The following is a 17,052-nucleotide window of genomic DNA, read 5'->3' as shown; positions in this document are numbered from 1 at the left end:
CTGAGTGAAAACAAAATTAACCTTCTATATAGGAGATGACTTTTATTCTCTATTAAGAGCGAAGGTCATATTAGCCTCAAAGTATTCAAATCTAAATAACCCAAAGAGACTTAGGAACTTCTGTTCGTGATCTAGACCTTCTGTGTAGTATCTTTATATCCTTACTTTTGTTTAATCTCATTTTAAGACTTCAGAATTTTATATAGTTGCCTCTTGATTATTTCTATTAATGGAGTGTAGCCGGGTTAGACATAGTTAATTTCCTCTTAATTTTGAATAGATCATATGTTCCACCCCTTCAAATCAATTTTGCTTTCCTAAATGGATCTGATTCAGCATTTATTAAACATTGACTGGTATGAAATTTAGTTTTAATTCCCTGGGCACAAATCAACGGTCAGCAGAAAGAAAAGGCCCTAAAACATATTGAATGATAGAAGCCAACCTTGGCTTGAGCAAACAGTCACCGTATATAATTAAACCTGGTTATTTGACAGTACTAGTTGGTTGTTTTCACCATATTTTTCTCGATGACCAGAAAGAAGAAAAGAGGACAAACCAAAAAGTAAACTCGGAATTTATTATAGAAAGTTGGGAAAGCACCAGAAAGAAAAAAACACTCCTCTCCCTTCATTTTTATCACATTGTTCTGGGGACTATATGATGTTTTCCGGTGTATATTTTCACTTCATTCTCCTTTAAAATGTTCCTGTGTTGTGTTGTGTTTTGTTTTAGACACAATTTGTTGGACTCTAAGATCAACACGCTGTTGTCATTGTGCCAAGATCCAAATCTGTTAAATCCAATTCATGGAATTGTGCAGAGTGTGGTGTACCATGAAGAGTCCCCACCGCAGTACCAGACCTCTTACCTGCAAAGTAAATGTCCCGGGAGGGTGGTCGATGGACTTGCTAGTGTGTGCGCTGGTTCAGAGTGCGTGACCGCACAGTTCTTTATAAGGGGTTGGCTTGTTCATACATCTCTCCCCATATGCCGTTTTCTGACCCTTTTCATTGTACGTTCAGTGGTGCAATACAATACGGAGTTGTGGCTTACAACTTTTTAAGATTAAAATACGGTTTGATACTGAGTAGGTTTTACGTGAGTTTTAGTCTCCCCTGACATTCATTCTAAAAAAAAAAAAAAATGGTTTCAAATGTGTGTAGGTTTTAAGTGTCACCAACTATATAACTTATTTCATTTCTGTTAAGATTAAGAGAGTGCCGTGCTTGTTCTAAGAGTAACATTTGATTTGTTGCAGGTTTTGGTTTTAATGGCTTGTGGCGGTTTGCAGGACCCTTTTCAAAGGTAAGAAAATATTTTTTTCTCTACTGATAGAACAAAGTTTTTGTTCGCATTAGTGTACCTGCTCTAAGAACACACAATACTCTGAAAGCCAGAATGATGATCACGAGAAACACGTGATTTTTCTAAAATGTTTTCCACCAGAGACTCTTTCCAAGAGGCTGCACCTTTAATAGCTTTATATATTAGTTTTTACAAGAAAACGACTCAGTTCAACTTGACTTTTCAGAAGGGTGTGATGAACTTCTGCAAAGTTTTCTGCTCTCAGTCACTCATGTGTTTGATGATCGTAATGCATACACTTAAGTGTCTTGTAATCAGAAAGGAGCATTACCTGTGGTTAAAATCTACCTTGTGACGCAAAAGTAATACAATGTTATACGTCAGTTCAGTCTCCGTTCTTAAAAAATTACATAAAGAAAAAAAAATTACTTCCTGAAAACATTTTTCCTTCCAACCTGTTGGATTAGATTCATTCTTCCCTGAATATTTCCTTATTTGTTCCTCTTCATTTTTTTCTTTGATTGGCATCAGTTGATACAGTGCTACATAAATGTGTTTTTGATTATTCTATTTATGGTTCCTCTAGATTGATTGAGATTCCTTGAAGGCAGGACTTCTGTTTCTTTCCCCCACGTTCCTAGTGCAGTATTATAGCTACAGGCTGGTAAAGCAATATGAATTACTAAACCTTGTCCTGGGTTTAAGAGTTAGATATTTCCTTTTTATTTTGTTCAGTTATTACTGAGTATCTTTTGATATGCAAAGGTTGTGATTTTTAAAATGGGTCTGAGTTCCTAGAAATAAGTATCTCGTGCAGGAATGTGAGTAGTTTGCCCGCCCTCCTCTGCCCTTCCCAGTGGTCAGTTAGTCAGATATCTACATGGCAGCCAGAATGATGATACTCCGCTCATTTTCTCTGTTTCGGAAAACTGGCTGGACATCATTCCTGATGGTTTTATTGTCTCAGGACTCATGCCGTCTTCGCCTCTCCGTGGCTTTCAGTAATTACAGGTTCATTCGGAAGCCCTAGGTGTAAGCTGAATAAAATTCCCAGCGTTAAGTCCTATGGTAGTCTAGAGTACGACACCACCCCCACCCCCACCTTCTTAATGCTGCAGAATACAAAAGAAGAGAAAACAGTACATTAAGCCCAAAACAAAAATTGAGTTAATCTTTTGTGGCTTCAAAGGGGATTTACAGAAAAAAAAGAATGGAGCTAAAATAATTTCCTATATTTTCCATTACAGCAAACCCAAATCCCAGACTATGCTGAGCTTATTGTTAAGTTTCTTGATGCCTTGATTGACACGTATTTGCCTGGAATTGATGAAGAAACCAGTGAGGAGTCCCTCCTGACACCCACTTCTCCTTATCCTCCTGCAGTGCAGAGCCAGCTCAGTATCACTGCTAACCTTAACCTTTCTAATTCCATGACCTCACTCGCCACTTCCCAGCATTCCCCAGGTTAGTAAATGTAATCTTTATATAAATTTGAGCAATACTATTAATATACCAACAGCAGGACTTCCCTTGTTATCAGGTTATAGTATATTTACAGTAGAGTTTGCTCCTTTTGGTCATAAGGTTCATCTTACATTTCTCCTTTACCTTATAGCTGACTTGAACTTTGTTACTCTATAAAGCTTTCTACTTTCAAACAGTTATTCGTAAGGCAGTGAAATGTTTAGTGTTCACATAGTGTTCTGAGGTTGATGATTTTTTTAGAGTTTGGGCAGGAAGAGCAGCCTCTCAGGTGCCTTACCCTGTAAGTGAAGAGGATTAGAACTCCCTCACGAGATAGCCTAGCCTCGCCCTAAGGGCCTCTGTGTCCCTGATGCAGCAAACAGTATCCAAAAAATACAAAAGTGTGGTAGTGCCCCACCTCCCTGTTGCCAGCAGCAGCTCCACTGTCCGGAGACCAACCTGAAAACCTGTAAATTCACAGCCAGAAAAAAAGCCATCTCCAGAAAATGACATCTTAAAGCTCGTGAGTGTATTCCTTACCATGGAGTCGCTCTTCGGTCCACATGGGAAGAGTGTGCCAGAAACACGCAGCCAAGAGGTGGAAACCCTGAGATGGAGCAGCTAATGGCTGGCGCAGGGCTGAGTCCCACACGATGGCAGAGATGGCAGACCTAGACTCCTGGGCTCGTTCAGGGTCCCGGCGAAGGTTTTCACAGGGCTCTGGTCCGCCCTAGAGGCGCTTCTGCAGAACTGACCCCGTTGTCTGTGCTGCTGGCCGTGGGTGGTGAGGGAGGGCTGCTGTGTGCCCGTGTTTCCTCTTCAGAAGGGCTGGCCTCTCAAACGGTGAAAACTTAGAAACGGTTTCGCATTTAAAGTTCCATTATCTGAACATTTTACTTATGAAGCCCCTCATGCTGTAAGGAAAGGTACTATGTGTCGTTCTTTTTTTAGGTGTTCACATGGATTTTCTTTTAAAAAGCAGTACTCCTATTTTGTGATGTTCAAGACACATAAATAGGACCTGGTTTATAATCCCAGTTTTTGCCTGAGTATTTACACATACATAGTTTTGAAGGCCTGAAGAACTCGGCTAATACAATATCCAGTTCATATTATGAACCATCATATTAAATAACCTGTGTTCGTCTGTTAAACTCTGGTCGACAACAAAGCTTTGGTCAGCAGAGCAGACAAACGATTTGGTCCAGCATTTATTTATCTGTCACCTTACTGTACTTAGGCTCTTTTTTCCTCCAAGAAATCAGAGAAATGTGGCCAACTTTCCTTCCGCAGATAACCACGCTCCTTTGCCCTCTGTCATTTATTCCATAGGACAGCGTTTCTCCAAGTGTGACCCCAGAGCAGCATCTGCCTCATCTGGGGGCTTGCTAGAATGCAGGTGCTAGAGTCCCACCGCAGACCTCGCGCATAAGGAAGCCCAAGCATGGGGCCAGCCAGCAATCTGCTTTAACAAACACCCCGGCTGACTGTTCCGTACGCCGGAGTGGGAGAGGCCCTGCTCTAGGGCCTGCCTGTGCTCTTGGCCCGGTGTCGGTGTTTCAACCACTAAAGCCAGGGAAAGACTGAAAATACACTTTCTCCCAGATGCTGCAGCCACCGAGTTCTTTCCCTCACCATCACCCCCTCCACATCTTTGCGTTTTGGAGCTTAGGCGAACTACAGAGATAATTTAGTTCTAGGCCCACAGGGGTTGAGGGCGATGGGGGAACTGAGGTTTAGAAGAGCAAAGGTAGTTGCTCTGTCACACGGTTCTTCTCCAGAACCACGGCCAGTGCTCTGTCTGCCGCATGCGTCTGCCATCTAGCCTTCATCTTCTTCCTTCCCTTCATTTCCTGCTTCCTTTCACTTGTGTATTTACGCTGCCCCGTCACTTCCGTCTGCCTCACGCTGAGCCCACCACTCCTTTTCTTCTGTAAGGCTTTCTGTCCTCTGGGTTCCTTGTTGTTAATGACCATCAGAAAGTGTGTAGATTCCGTCTATACCGTCCTCTTGTTTTTTTAAAGTTTGATCTGTTTCATCAAGCTTTTGCCTCTTGGGCTACTCACATGGTGTTAAACCTGTCAAAATGATGGTTTGTTTTCATATTAACTCTTTTTTGTTTTTTTTACACCCGGACTAAACGTTAGGGAGATTTCTGCCCATCTTTGCCCACTACTGGAGACCAGAAAATAATCCGATTGAGAATAAAGGTAACAGTACAGGTTCCCCTGCTAGTTGATTCATTGCTTATATCCTGTATTGGTTGTTTAAAAAAAAAAAAAAAAAAAAATCCCCCTACCCAGCAACCTCTTTTTAGAATTGTTTATAAAACTCGGAGCACGGTCTGTAGGGTTTTAGTTACGGCTTTATCCTTGCTCTTGGCCAAAAGGCTGAGAAGCAATTTGTTTTTTTGGTTCCAGTTCTGAACCAATCGTGGTTCACTACCACCACTTCCGGTGGGTCTTCAGATGGCTGCTTGATCCGACCGCCACACTCTGGAAACCTTCGGCCAGGCTCAGGGGAAACTGAGGCTTTAGAAGCAACAGTCTGAGTTAAGGAGAATCATGGTGTTCAGTTCCTGGCCCTGAATTGCACATTGTGTGTCCTTGGTTTCCCAGATCAATTTCCCACATGTTTTTGGAGAACAGGGTTATCTTTTCAGTAGTGATTTCACTCTCCAGTGAAACGAACCCCTTTGTATCTTTAAATTGTGGGCTCATCTCCATGAAGGGATCCTGACTTACCTATGTATGTAATTACTGCACTCTTGTCTTTTGCTCTTCTGGAATACCTCTTTAAGAGTCAGGATTTCATTTGTAATTCGGTAGACTGCTTTTTATCTCTAGCTGCATGTAATCTCCTATTCCTGTCCCCTCTATTCTTTATGGAGTGGAATTTGCAGATGCCAAAGGGAGTGATGAGTCTCATCCAGGTTCCTAACTCAGCCTAGTGTTTCAGCATTGCTGTTTGGCTGCAGAAAAAGCAAAATAATTCCCGCTCGCCACTCCCATTAGCCAAGTCCCGAGCAGAAGTATTTAAAGAAACTCCATGTCACCCCCTGACACTGAGCACAAATGTGGCTTGCCACCAGATTGCCCAACAGTTAATCTGCGCCTTCTCCTGGCTGTAAGCAGGTGAAGCCTCTGTGGCCTTGTGTCCAAAAGGCATGGCGCGGATCTGCCTAGAGCTCAGCCCTTCACTGCAAACTCCCCTTGTCAGTCAGGGCCCTGCTGTCTAGACCGTTGTTTCTTAGCAAGGTCAGCCACTTTGCTGTATTTTCTTTTTGGTCACCAGCCAGCATTCTCTGCCATCAAATCAGCTAGGGAAGAGATGCCTGAGCTCCCTCCCACTCCCAGGCATTAAACGTCACTTCAATTAAACAAAGTTCTTTCAGGTGGTGATCAGCCACCCGCCCTTGAGGACGCGCAGTGGTCATTTACTTACGCAAAGCGATTGCCTCTGAAAACACATTCTTCTTGACCAGTTATCCTTGGCTCACTCGTCCGTCCCCTTCGCACAAGGATTCTTTGATAAATCTGTATTTTAACATGTGTATGTGGCTGTTTTCTGGCTCCCTCCCTCGTTGGAATTGAATTTGGCAGCAGCGGAGCCATCAGTGGAGTTCAGTGCATGTAAAGTTGTATTAACCAGGGACCTTTTAGCCAAGTGGGTATAGAACTTTGCCTCTTCAGGTTTTCCCAAAGGCCACTCAGAGAACCCTGAAGAGAATCCATAAAATTTACTTTCTGATATATAAGAATATTCCAAATTGATTTTGTAATCCACTGTAAGTCCGGAGTAGTAGAGCTGGACATGAATGGAAGAACCAGGATTAGAGACAGAAGATCAAGTCTGTCCACTTAAAAATGTTGAGGCTGGGGCTGGAGGGAGGGAACTCTCTGTCTTAAGGCCAAGCCGGGAGCGTAAGCATAGGCGATGAGCAAAGAAACCTTTTTAAAGCCATAGTTCTGAATGCTTTATAACCATTTCAAGTGCAGTCTCCTGGCATCTTCTTTGCATGTTAAAGAGCAAGTGTATTCGAAATAAAATCCAGATGGAATTAGTATTCATTAAAAAGAAATTAAAGAGATCCACTTCCAATGTTTTAAAATTTAATTTATTCTCTGCCCAGGTCTCCTAGTCTTTTTCACGCTCCAATTTAATTCAGTAAACATTTGAACATCCATTTTGGAGGTGTACCCTAGGCACCCGGGGACACTTAAGGAGGGGAGAGACCCAGGTCACCAAAGACGTGGCAGTTTTTGCCTCCGGGTCTCAGTATTGGGTTTTGAGCTAAAGTTTTTACTCCCTTCAAACAAATTCTTCATGTACACAAGTTCTTTGCTTTTAAGTGCAAAGTTATTACTAGAGTGCTCTGTGGGAAGTAACCAAAACTCCAGCTATCTGTCCTACGGAGATTCATTGTTTACTACGTGCAAGGAACTCTTTCCGACCTAAGGAAGCGGGCGAGCTGGTAGGAGTAGTACCTGCCCGCAAACGCATTTCAGAATAAGAGAGGTAAAGTGGACACAGATAACTGTTTTTTCATTTGACCTCTTCTGTGGGACTTGCCATGTTGCACTTTATACCATATTCTGATGGATCAAAGGGACATTTGTTTGGAAGAATCACGGAACAGTCACAAAAACACTTTTATAACGTATTTTTGACCTCGAGAAATGTTGAGGTGTGTGTTATTCTTTTTTTTTTTTTTTTTTTTTTTTTTTTTTTTTTTTTTTTTTTTTTTTTTTTTTTTTTTTTTTTTTTTTTTTAGAATCTTTTTCCCCCTTTGGTTAGCTTATTTTACTGTTAGTATTGGGGCATGAATTCTTTAGAACAAAAACCTGTTCAGTTGAGTTTTTTTGTTNTTCTGATGGATCAAAGGGACATTTGTTTGGAAGAATCACGGAACAGTCACAAAAACACTTTTATAACGTATTTTTGACCTCGAGAAATGTTGAGGTTTTTTTTATTCTTTTTTTTTTTTTTTTTTTTTTTTTGACCAAACCAAGCCTGTGATCTGTTTTCAGTGTTTTCTGCTAGAAAAAGAATCTTTTTCCCCCTTTGGTTAGCTTATTTTACTGTTAGTATTGGGGCATGAATTCTTTAGAACAAAAACCTGTTCAGTTGAGTTTTTTTGTTGTTGTTTTTCAAACGACCCCTTCCACTTTATTTTGGGACCGTGTCCAAGCCTGTCAGTTACTCACTGACTTTCCTTCTGAAATGCAGACCTGCCCCCTGGGAAGTTGGATGGCCTCAGCATCCTTGATTAGGAATACAATAGGGATCCCGGGCATTTTTGAGCCAGTAGCTCTGACAGCCGTGTGCACGGTAATTGTGTGCAAAACCGTTTCTGGACACTTAGATGTAGCTCTGAGCCAGTAATGTGTTTACCAGGTTGAAAATGTCTCCCTCTTAGAAGAAACTTAAAGGCCTCTATCCGGGGCCTTCTTCAAACCTCCGAAACAACTTTAATGTTTCAGGGAGCTACATGTAGTACCCCCAGACCTTTATCTGGCATTCTCTTGATTTTTTTTCTCTCTTCTTTTTCTGTGTTATTATCCTGTATGTAAAGGAGAAAAATAATTTTAAGCTGAGCCATTGCTTGGTGTGATTTCTGGTAATTTTCCATTTAATTTTTTTGTTAATTCCTAATTTAAACTAAAATTCTAATGGGCGTGGTAGAAACACCTCTTTTTGTAAATTTAGAAGTTCTAGCATTTGTTTACAGAGTGTAATTATTTGGGAAAGTAATGGTCAGAGTCCAATAATTCAGAACAAACCTCTTCTGAAAGCCAGGGAACATAGCAGTCATCCAATATCCACTTGTGTGTTGCCCTTTTACAGACTCCTGTGGACACCACTCACTTCTGTTTTTCCTCCCATTCCGTGTCTGTGAAGCTTCTCTGCCTTGCTCTAAGTCGGCAGTTTTCATGCAGCCGTTTCCTCCTCAAGGCACTCTCTCCTTCCGTCTCTCTGCGCAAGATACTGTGTACCCCGCGCTCACCCTAGACACGCGGTCCCCTGGAGCGGTGTGGCTTCGCACCCGCGGCACTGTCACCCCACCGCTTCAGGGTCTGGTGCTCATTGGGCCCACGGGGCTGTGCGGCCCGTCTCCGTGAGGAGCTGCTTCTATCCCCCACCCCCAGCACTGAACACGCAGCCCCAGCCCTGGGTCGACACAGGCAGGGTAACCCCAGGGACAGTTAATAGGGAGAGCCGAGTTTCTGGCCTAGGAAGTACTTGTTTTCCCCCAGTACCAATATAAATCCAATCCCAGTATTTGCTTAGAGATTAGAGCTGGCTGTGTGCTCTATCACCTGTGTTTAAAAAAGAGAAATGCAGCCCACAGTTTGTTCTAAGGACTAAGAAGAGAAAAATGTGATCCACTTATGTCTGATTTATAAAAGCGGTCTTGCCTTCTTCTACTCTTCTAGAACTATTATACAAAAGGATTAGACCTGCTACCAAAAGAAGTATTGGCAATTGAGGAAAGTCTATTAAAATGGTTGTTAATTTTTGTAGTTACAATTTTGTACATCTAGCTTAAAATACAAACATTTCCACACATGGATTTAACATGTCTCCACGAAGGCATTTACTATTCCATAAGAGAAGCTATTGTTACCTCTTCTTCTAAGATTCGTATTTTGTGCTTATTCCCACTGTCCTAAGTATGCATCTTAGTATCCACGTTCTGGTGTAAAGTCCAAATGTTAAGATTTGTATTTTGTGCTCATTCCCATTGTCCCTAGTACACATCCTAGTATCCATGTTCTGGAGTCAAGTTCAAGTCCTGTGCCTTCGTTCTAATACTCTTCAGTACGTCCCTTGGTCTTTTCCATCTCAGGTGTCAAGGGCATCTTGTCTTGTGTGGTAATTACCCATGCGCAGGAAGTCTTCACGTGGATTATCTCACCTGATTCTTCTAACAGCCCTTGGAAATAGGCAGTTCTACTCTTACCCTTATTTGGCAGATTAAGAACTAAAACCACATTACGTTCCAATCCAACCAGGGTCTCAAACCTGGGTCTTCTGCCGTGTTTGCGGCATCGTCTGCAATCAGGAGCCCTCTGATGTGTTCGCCTTCTCACACAGGTCGTAAGAGTCTCCTCACAGGGTTGCCATGTTACGCATGTAATCAGCTAAGCAACACGGGGTCAGGTGACCTTCCGGCGCTCCTGCACGCCTGGGGGGTGGGGGGGGACTTGACTTATTAGTCTCTTGGTCACGTGACCTCACAAGTTACCGAACCCACTTTTCTTCAGCTTCTCAAGAACTAAAAGCCATTCAGTCCTTTTATTATTTCCTGAAAGGATAGGTTCCAGTTTGGGGAAAACATTTTGGTCTTACAAAAGAAAATGGGTGAATTTTAAAAATGAAGTGTTGTTATTGTACGTGAGGCTGGCTATGTCCCTAGCTGTCAAAGTTAACGAACCCTGATGCCTGCCTTCAAGGAACTCATGTATGAGCAGAGGAGGTAGACCGATGACTTCACTGTCATGGCACCTAATCATTTTACCCTCTTGATTTTCCAAATTCTGGCCAATAACACCTTTTATTTAGGATTTCGTCTTTCTCTGGAGCTACCACAATTCACGGAAGCATCGTGCTTACTAACACACCGCCCTAGAGAACGTCCAGCCTCTTGGGCCCTGCGCGTCTGTCACTGGCTGCGTGTTTGACCACCGCCCGTCGGGGGCGGGGCCTGGGTACTAAAACTAGGAAATCAGGGCCACGCAAGTTTTTGCCTTTGTTTCATTCAGGCGGTGGCCCCTGCGTTTCTGTCACCTCAGGGGGCTTTGCTCTCGTGCCCACTGAGGGTCAGAAGGGTGAGCCGGTGCTTAGGGGCCTCAGAGAGACCAGACCAGAGCGCGTGGAGGCGCGGGCAGGGTCTGCTCCCTAGTGTAAAAGGCAGCCCGTACTGTGCAGGGTGGGCCCTGCCTCCATCTGAGCAGTCGGTCTGGCCGAGCATCGGACAGTTCTTCCTGGAGTGCCGAGGCCACATCCTTCACCAGGGGCTACAGAGGTTTCCAGGTGTCACTGGGGAGCACAAAGGAAGAATGCTGCCAAAATCCTCAAACGTGCGAGTCGGAAACCAAAATGCCGGAACTGGGCACCGTGTTTGCCGTTTCATTCTAACTTGGCTTCTCCAAGATGCTGCACCCTGGTGTAAATATAACGCATTTTAATTGATTTTTGCTTACAAATGACCCTCCAAGATGGTCATATCGGCTTCTCCTTTGATCTTTAAAATAAAACAGCTCTGCTGTGGAGTTAGGAATCAGCCACGGTTACCTGTTACTGCAGAGTCAGGTCGCTGAGTAGGAAGAAAGCGCAGGTGCAAAAACAAGAATTGAGATGAAAATGGACTTGAAGGCCTATGCAGGACATCAGCCCCCCACATAGTATGGAGGCTTTTGGCTTTGGGTGACGGTGAAGTTAGGGACACTTTGTAACATTTTCACCAAAAGGAACACGTGCTCATTTGGGGAAAAAATGAGGAAGTTCAGAAAGATAGAAGAAAAAATATCACCCATAATCCCACCACTCTAAGATAACATTTGACTGTGTTTTATACATTTTATAAATGTTTATTAGTACCTTGGCACATCTCCTTCCTGTTCCTTTTCTTTACATAGCAAAGGTCTAAAACTTTATAGCTTGCTTTCTATCCTTAACATTTAACCGGAAATAAATAAGGCTTTTAACTTTTTATTTAGAGGTGTGAAGGTTACTTGCTTGACGGAAAATAGAGTATCCCTGGTATTTCTTTGAAGAAATCTTCACCCTAGTGACTCAGCCTGTGACTACAGCTTCTGTGACTTTAATTCTTGGAGTATGGGTGGGCAGGCCCTTGTCCTCAGACAGAAGCATGGCCACCTCGCGGCGCAGTGAACACCGCCTTCTCCCCCCGGACTGGGCAGGTGCAGGGGCCAGGCCGTCTCGGGGCTGTGCGCCCGACAGCGAGCCCCGGCTGGCGGATTGCTGCCGAGGGCCACGGCCGCCCCGGTGGTGGCCCACGCCAGGCTGCTCCCGAGGGCCGTCTGTCTCCTCGTCGTTCGAGGCTCTCCTCTTAAACCCTCCTTTTGCCTGAATCTTACTTGATGTTAAGGATAGGACCCCACATCAGGACCTGTGGACTTGAGCGCATAGGCCCCATGCAGATTTAAGGAAATGCAAGATCACGTGCACTAGGTTCATGATCATTTCGGATGGAGAAAGCTAAAAAATGCTATTTTTGTCCTTCCCACTCAAAATATGGCGCCACACCCTCGAGGTCAGGGGTTGCGTGCTTTCTGGCCCTGTGATTACACTGTGATTGCAGTGATCACATTTGAAACTGGAAGCATTTAAAGGGCGCCTGGGTGGCTCAGTCGGGGTGAGCATCCTGACTTTGCCTCAGGTCATGATCTCCTGGTTCAGGGGTTTGAGTCCCGGCGTTGGGCTCTGTGCTGACAGCTCGGAGCCTGGAGCCTGCTTCAGAGTCTGCGTCTCCCTCTCTCTCTGCCCTTCGTCTGCTCACACTGTCTCTCTCAGTGTCTAACAAATCAAAAAAGAAATTTTTTTAACGGAAACAGTCAGTTCAACCCATATTTACTGAAAAAGATATCAACTGGATCTTAAAGGAAAAGGAAAACGAATATGAAATGATCTTTGCTTTCCTGGGGGCTCTTAACGCTAGTAGAGGAAATCAGCTGTAGACACCAGAGGTGGTGTAGGCAGAATGTAAGAAGTACAAATGCTCTCTAGAAGCAGGGAGAGAAGGGGGCGAAGTAGCTCTGGCAGGAGGTGGCAGAAGGCATCATGAAGCAAATGGAGATGAGAAAAAGTGGGTTGGAGATCTCTTGTGGAGACAGGCGAGGCACTGGCAAGGGCCTGCACCAGCACACACTGCCGGGCTCAGGGCACACTGGAGACGATGAGCAGCCTTCTTTCTGTTCTGCTGTTTGTTTGTTTTTTTATTTATTTATTTATTTAAATCACCTGGGGAAGATGCAGATGGATATGCAGCGGAGAATGAAACTCATCCAGAATTCTGTCACCCAGAGAAACGTTCTGTGAACATCTTGGCCTGCTTTCTTCCATTCACCTTCCTGCACATGTGGTTAGAACAGGACAGAGTCAAGGGGCCGGTCCGCTGTGTGCTTGGCTCCGGGGGACGGGTGGCGGGCACCATCCAACTCGGCACGCCAACTCTTGGCCCAGTGTGCGCTCTTTTAAAGAAACACTAACAAATGCCCACGTTCCTGTGAGAAGTCCGAGACCGCAGAGCTCTGTTGCGCCCGTGGAAGTCTGGCCTCACACTCTGGATTGAATTCAGGGCCAAACCTGAATGCTGTGTGGCTCCTACGAGGTCATCACAAATTCATTTCTTTTTCATGAGCCAGTAGATAGATGCCTGGATCTATGTCCATTTGCTGTAACGTAAAGACTCCTTGACTTGAAATGGTACTTTGTCCAAAAATGGGTATTTCTTCATCCTCAGATTTCATGTTTATTTTAAAAATCAAATGGTATGATAAGAATAAAGTAAAAAATGCCTCAATTAACGCTATCCAGAAATAACATATTTTGGCAGATGTTTTCCCAGTCTTTTTTGGTTTTGGTTTTGGGGTTGTTGTTGTTTTCTGTATGTGACTTTTTCCCTCCCTACTTCTAAATGATGGTCATCTTTCTCTATCAGCAAATTTCAACCAGTACTTTACATTTCAACACACATTGCTAAAATGCCCAGCTTTCTGCTGTCCCACCAAGTTATGCCACAGGTGGGCATAAGCAGTCATTATTTTGGTGAATTTTCTTGGAGCAAAACAGAAAAGTACACAGATCAAATTTACAACCTAGTGAATTTTTAAGAAGTAAACACTTAAATTAAAAATCCAACATCTGGATCAAGAAACAGAACGTTACCGGCACCCCAAGCTGCTGCCTCCATTTCCCCTTCCAGTCACTCCTCCCCGAAGATAACACTGTTCTACCTAAATTTTGTAACCTTAACTCATCTGATGGGTAAAAAAAAATACGTTGTTTTTTGCTTCCAGTTACTTTTGTGAAGTTAGTGCTTGGACTGTTTCTAAAATTCATTGTAGGGCTCAGTTTTTGACGGTTAAATTTCCTCCAGGAAAGAAATGAATGGCATCCGTTTTCGGTGCAGAGCATGAAGTGATTTGTCATAGTTGAAAAGGTTAAAGCAAGGGTTCTACAGGGTCACCTGGGTGGCTCAGTCGGTTAAGCATCCGACTCTTGATTTCCACTCAGATCATGATCTCACAGTTTGTAAATTCGAGCCCCATGTCTCGAGCACAGGGCTCTGTGCTGATGGTGCGGAGCCTGCTTGGGAGTCTGTCTCTCTCTCCCTCTCCCTCTCCCCCTCCCCCCCCACCCCTCCCCCACTCATGCACAGGCTCTCTCTCTCTCTCTCTCTCTCAAAATAAATATTTTTTAAAAAGATTTTACGGTAAAACCTTTGTCATATATTCTCAGTAAATATTTGAGTTCCTTTGAGACAGGCACTGTGATTAAAAAAAAAAAAAAATCTTCCTTTCTTTGAAATGACAAGTTTCAGTATCTTCTGCCACTGGAAAGTGTAGTCTGTGTACAAACACCAGCAAGGCTGTGTGGCTAGAAGCTGACCTCTGCTGGAAGCTTCCGGTACCATCTGGAGGAAGGAGCACTGGCCTTCCCTGGTGGCAGCTAGCCTTTCATTCAGCTCGAGCCCGCCTGCCTCTCTAGCTTTTCCTCGCAGCTTCTCTCTTTTTTTTTTTTCTTATGCTGCTTTTCTGCTGTGGCAGCAGGTTTCGCTTAACCAAATGTGAAGTTTTGTGCGCGGCAGGGCCTTTGTAAATAAACGTCCCGGCGGCTGGTACGATGAGATAGGCAAAAACAGTCGGCCAGGTTGCACCCCTTGCACGTGGTGAGATGCAGCCCCGGAGCCCGGCACCAGAGGAGGGAGAATAACCAGCTGCTTCTCTTCTCTGCAGGGATCGACAAGGAGAATGTCGAACTCTCCCCCGCCTCTGGCCACTGTAGCAGTGGACGCACTCGCCACGGGTCCGCGAGCCAGGTGCAGAAGCAAAGAAGCGCTGGCAGTTTCAAACGGAATAGCATCAAGAAGATCGTGTGAAGCTTTCCTCCTCTCCTTTTTCAAACAGACTTAACCTCCTCGCACGGGCTCGTCCCCAGCGACCCCTCCCCATCGTGCTGTGACACCGCACTTCCCGTCTCACGACGAGCCCGTCCCCGTCTGCCGTGTCGCCAGATGTTCAGCTCCCGGAAGGCATCGCCTGAATCTAATGCTGCTTTTTCTTTAACTCTCGTCGTCGTTGTCCTCCTACGTCCGGTGGGTCTGGGTTAAGCAGGTGTTCGGAACGACTGCGAAGAAAGCGGGCAGTCGGGACGCTCGAACTGAGAACATCCCAGTTGTGAGAAAGGACGAACCCTTGAGTGCTGCTGCCACTGGCCAGCTATGAAAGCCATTTGCACAGAGCTCTGCCTTCTACGTGTCCCCCTCCTCCGTCATACGAAGTAAAGTGTTAGTCTTATTTACACACTTTGCAAGCTAGGAGCTTATGGGAGTAGTACTAATAACCCCGGTATCTTTAGTCTGACTTTTAGCTGTGGACTTTTTTTTACCTTATGAAACCGAAGGAACCGTATAGAGGTCAAGCCTCAGTGACTTCACACCATAAAGCCACAGGCGAGGTACTTTGGGGGGGGGGGGTGTGTGTGGAGGGATCTAGTATTTTGTAATGAGTTCTTAAGAAATACTAACACTTGAGTATTAGCAATAATCACAGGAAAATACGCATAACCACGTATATCTTAACATTACCGAATCAAAGCGACGGGCTCTGAGGCCTTATCCACACGCAGCCATCCAAACTAGTCTATTGTTTTTTTTCCTCCAGTTGATTCTTCTAACCTTTAAATACGCTAAAAGTTGGTGGTGTTGTTTTGATAAACCAAAACTATACTAAGTATAGTACTGACATGTTTTCCCCCTCCTTCTCTTCTTTCCTAAGTAATTCTGAGCAGGGTAACCCGTGAACAAAGTGTTGGAAATTGTTCCTTGAAGGTCATTTTCATAGACGTTTGCGTTAGCTCCATAGCCAAATGGAACGGTACGTGACTTTTAGAGTAGCTGATGCTCCTGTTTCTCTGAATAATTGTCCCCAGAAACACGGAGTGTGGGGTAATTATCAAAACTTTCCTCGACGACATGTATTCTGAGTGTCTTGTGATCCCACCGCTGCCCCTCAGGAAAAAAATCAGGAATCTTTTCGGCAAGACATTTGGGTTCTATCTGATAGGATTGCATGTGACCACTGTGACGGGCCGGGCCTGCGCTAGTGTGACGATGGGGGACCTTAGCAGTCGCCGCTATACTGAACGCCACGGGCTGGCCTGGTGCGGGAATCCCCGCAGGAACGCAGACCCAGTTGGCGGCGGTTCCCGCGGTGTGCGATAGGCTTCGACCCCGCTGAGCACGTCAGTGGCATCTGGGTGTTCCGATTTAGAACTGACCCATATTTATTACCGAAAGACATCACCCCCCCACTCCCAGGTTCCCTTTCTATGTTCCGATGTAATGGCTCTGGGAGGGGCACGGAAACCTAGGGGAGGGGAGCCCCCCCCGCCCCCCTCCCGCAGTGCTGCTTCCTGAGCGGATTTCAGTAAATTAAATTCCACAGCTAAATCAAGAGATAATGGTACATTGAAGTGTTCTGATTTTAATAATATAACACATTTCACATTTATCCACACAGTAACAATGTAATATGTTCATGTAAATAAAATTGCTTTTGATATTCAGAAATATCAAGAATTTAATTTTTTTAATTTGTTTACAGTCTCGGAAAAGTAAGAACCGTTTGCCAAAATAAAAGGAAAAACCCCCACTTTAGTATCAATAGTTATTTTGACATAGAACTGTTGGGCAAGATGGAAGACAGGTGCAACGAACTAAACTCGTGTCTGTATCGTAGAGGCTGCGGCAGGGGAGTGTTGCTAGTTAACAGAGCACCGGAGTCCCTATGGACGCTAAGACTGGGGCTGAGCTTGGCAGTAGATCCTCTCCACCCCGCGCCAGGCCGCCGTTCAGGGCTTGGGTCTCCCAGACCCAGTGCTTCCGGGAAGGTGGCGCGACTTCCTGGATCCTGGAATAAAAGGCAGATGTGAGCCTTTCATCACTGTGGCTCCATGTTTTTCCTCTTGGTTGGTCTGGTGCGTGCCGGTGGGTGTTTGTTACACTATTTTGCTTCTCCCATCAAAACACAG

At 44.6% G+C, this 17,052-nt stretch overlaps 1 protein-coding gene across 3 annotated transcripts in view; it reads left to right on the top strand.

Moving 5' to 3' along the window:
- Positions 1-16,959, top strand: part of NF1 (neurofibromin 1) — a 263,862-nt gene extending 246,903 nt beyond the window's left edge. For all 3 annotated transcript variants that reach the window (XM_039252830.1, XM_039252840.1, XM_039252820.1), the window contains 4 exons: positions 736-878; positions 1,262-1,308; positions 2,556-2,772; positions 14,757-16,959. In XM_039252830.1, coding sequence (XP_039108761.1) covers positions 736-878; positions 1,262-1,308; positions 2,556-2,772; positions 14,757-14,899 — 550 coding nt within the window. In that variant the 3' untranslated portion in view covers positions 14,900-16,959. The remainder of the gene's footprint in view (positions 1-735; positions 879-1,261; positions 1,309-2,555; positions 2,773-14,756) is intronic.
- Positions 16,960-17,052: the final 93 nt, after the last annotated feature.

This window comes from Hyaena hyaena, unplaced genomic scaffold (genome assembly GCF_003009895.1).
Source record: "Hyaena hyaena isolate Hyena2069 unplaced genomic scaffold, ASM300989v1 scaffold_10, whole genome shotgun sequence".
NCBI lineage: Eukaryota > Metazoa > Chordata > Mammalia > Carnivora > Hyaenidae > Hyaena > Hyaena hyaena.
Note: the sequence above shows the minus strand (reverse complement) of the source record. Positions and strands in the feature narration are given on the sequence as shown.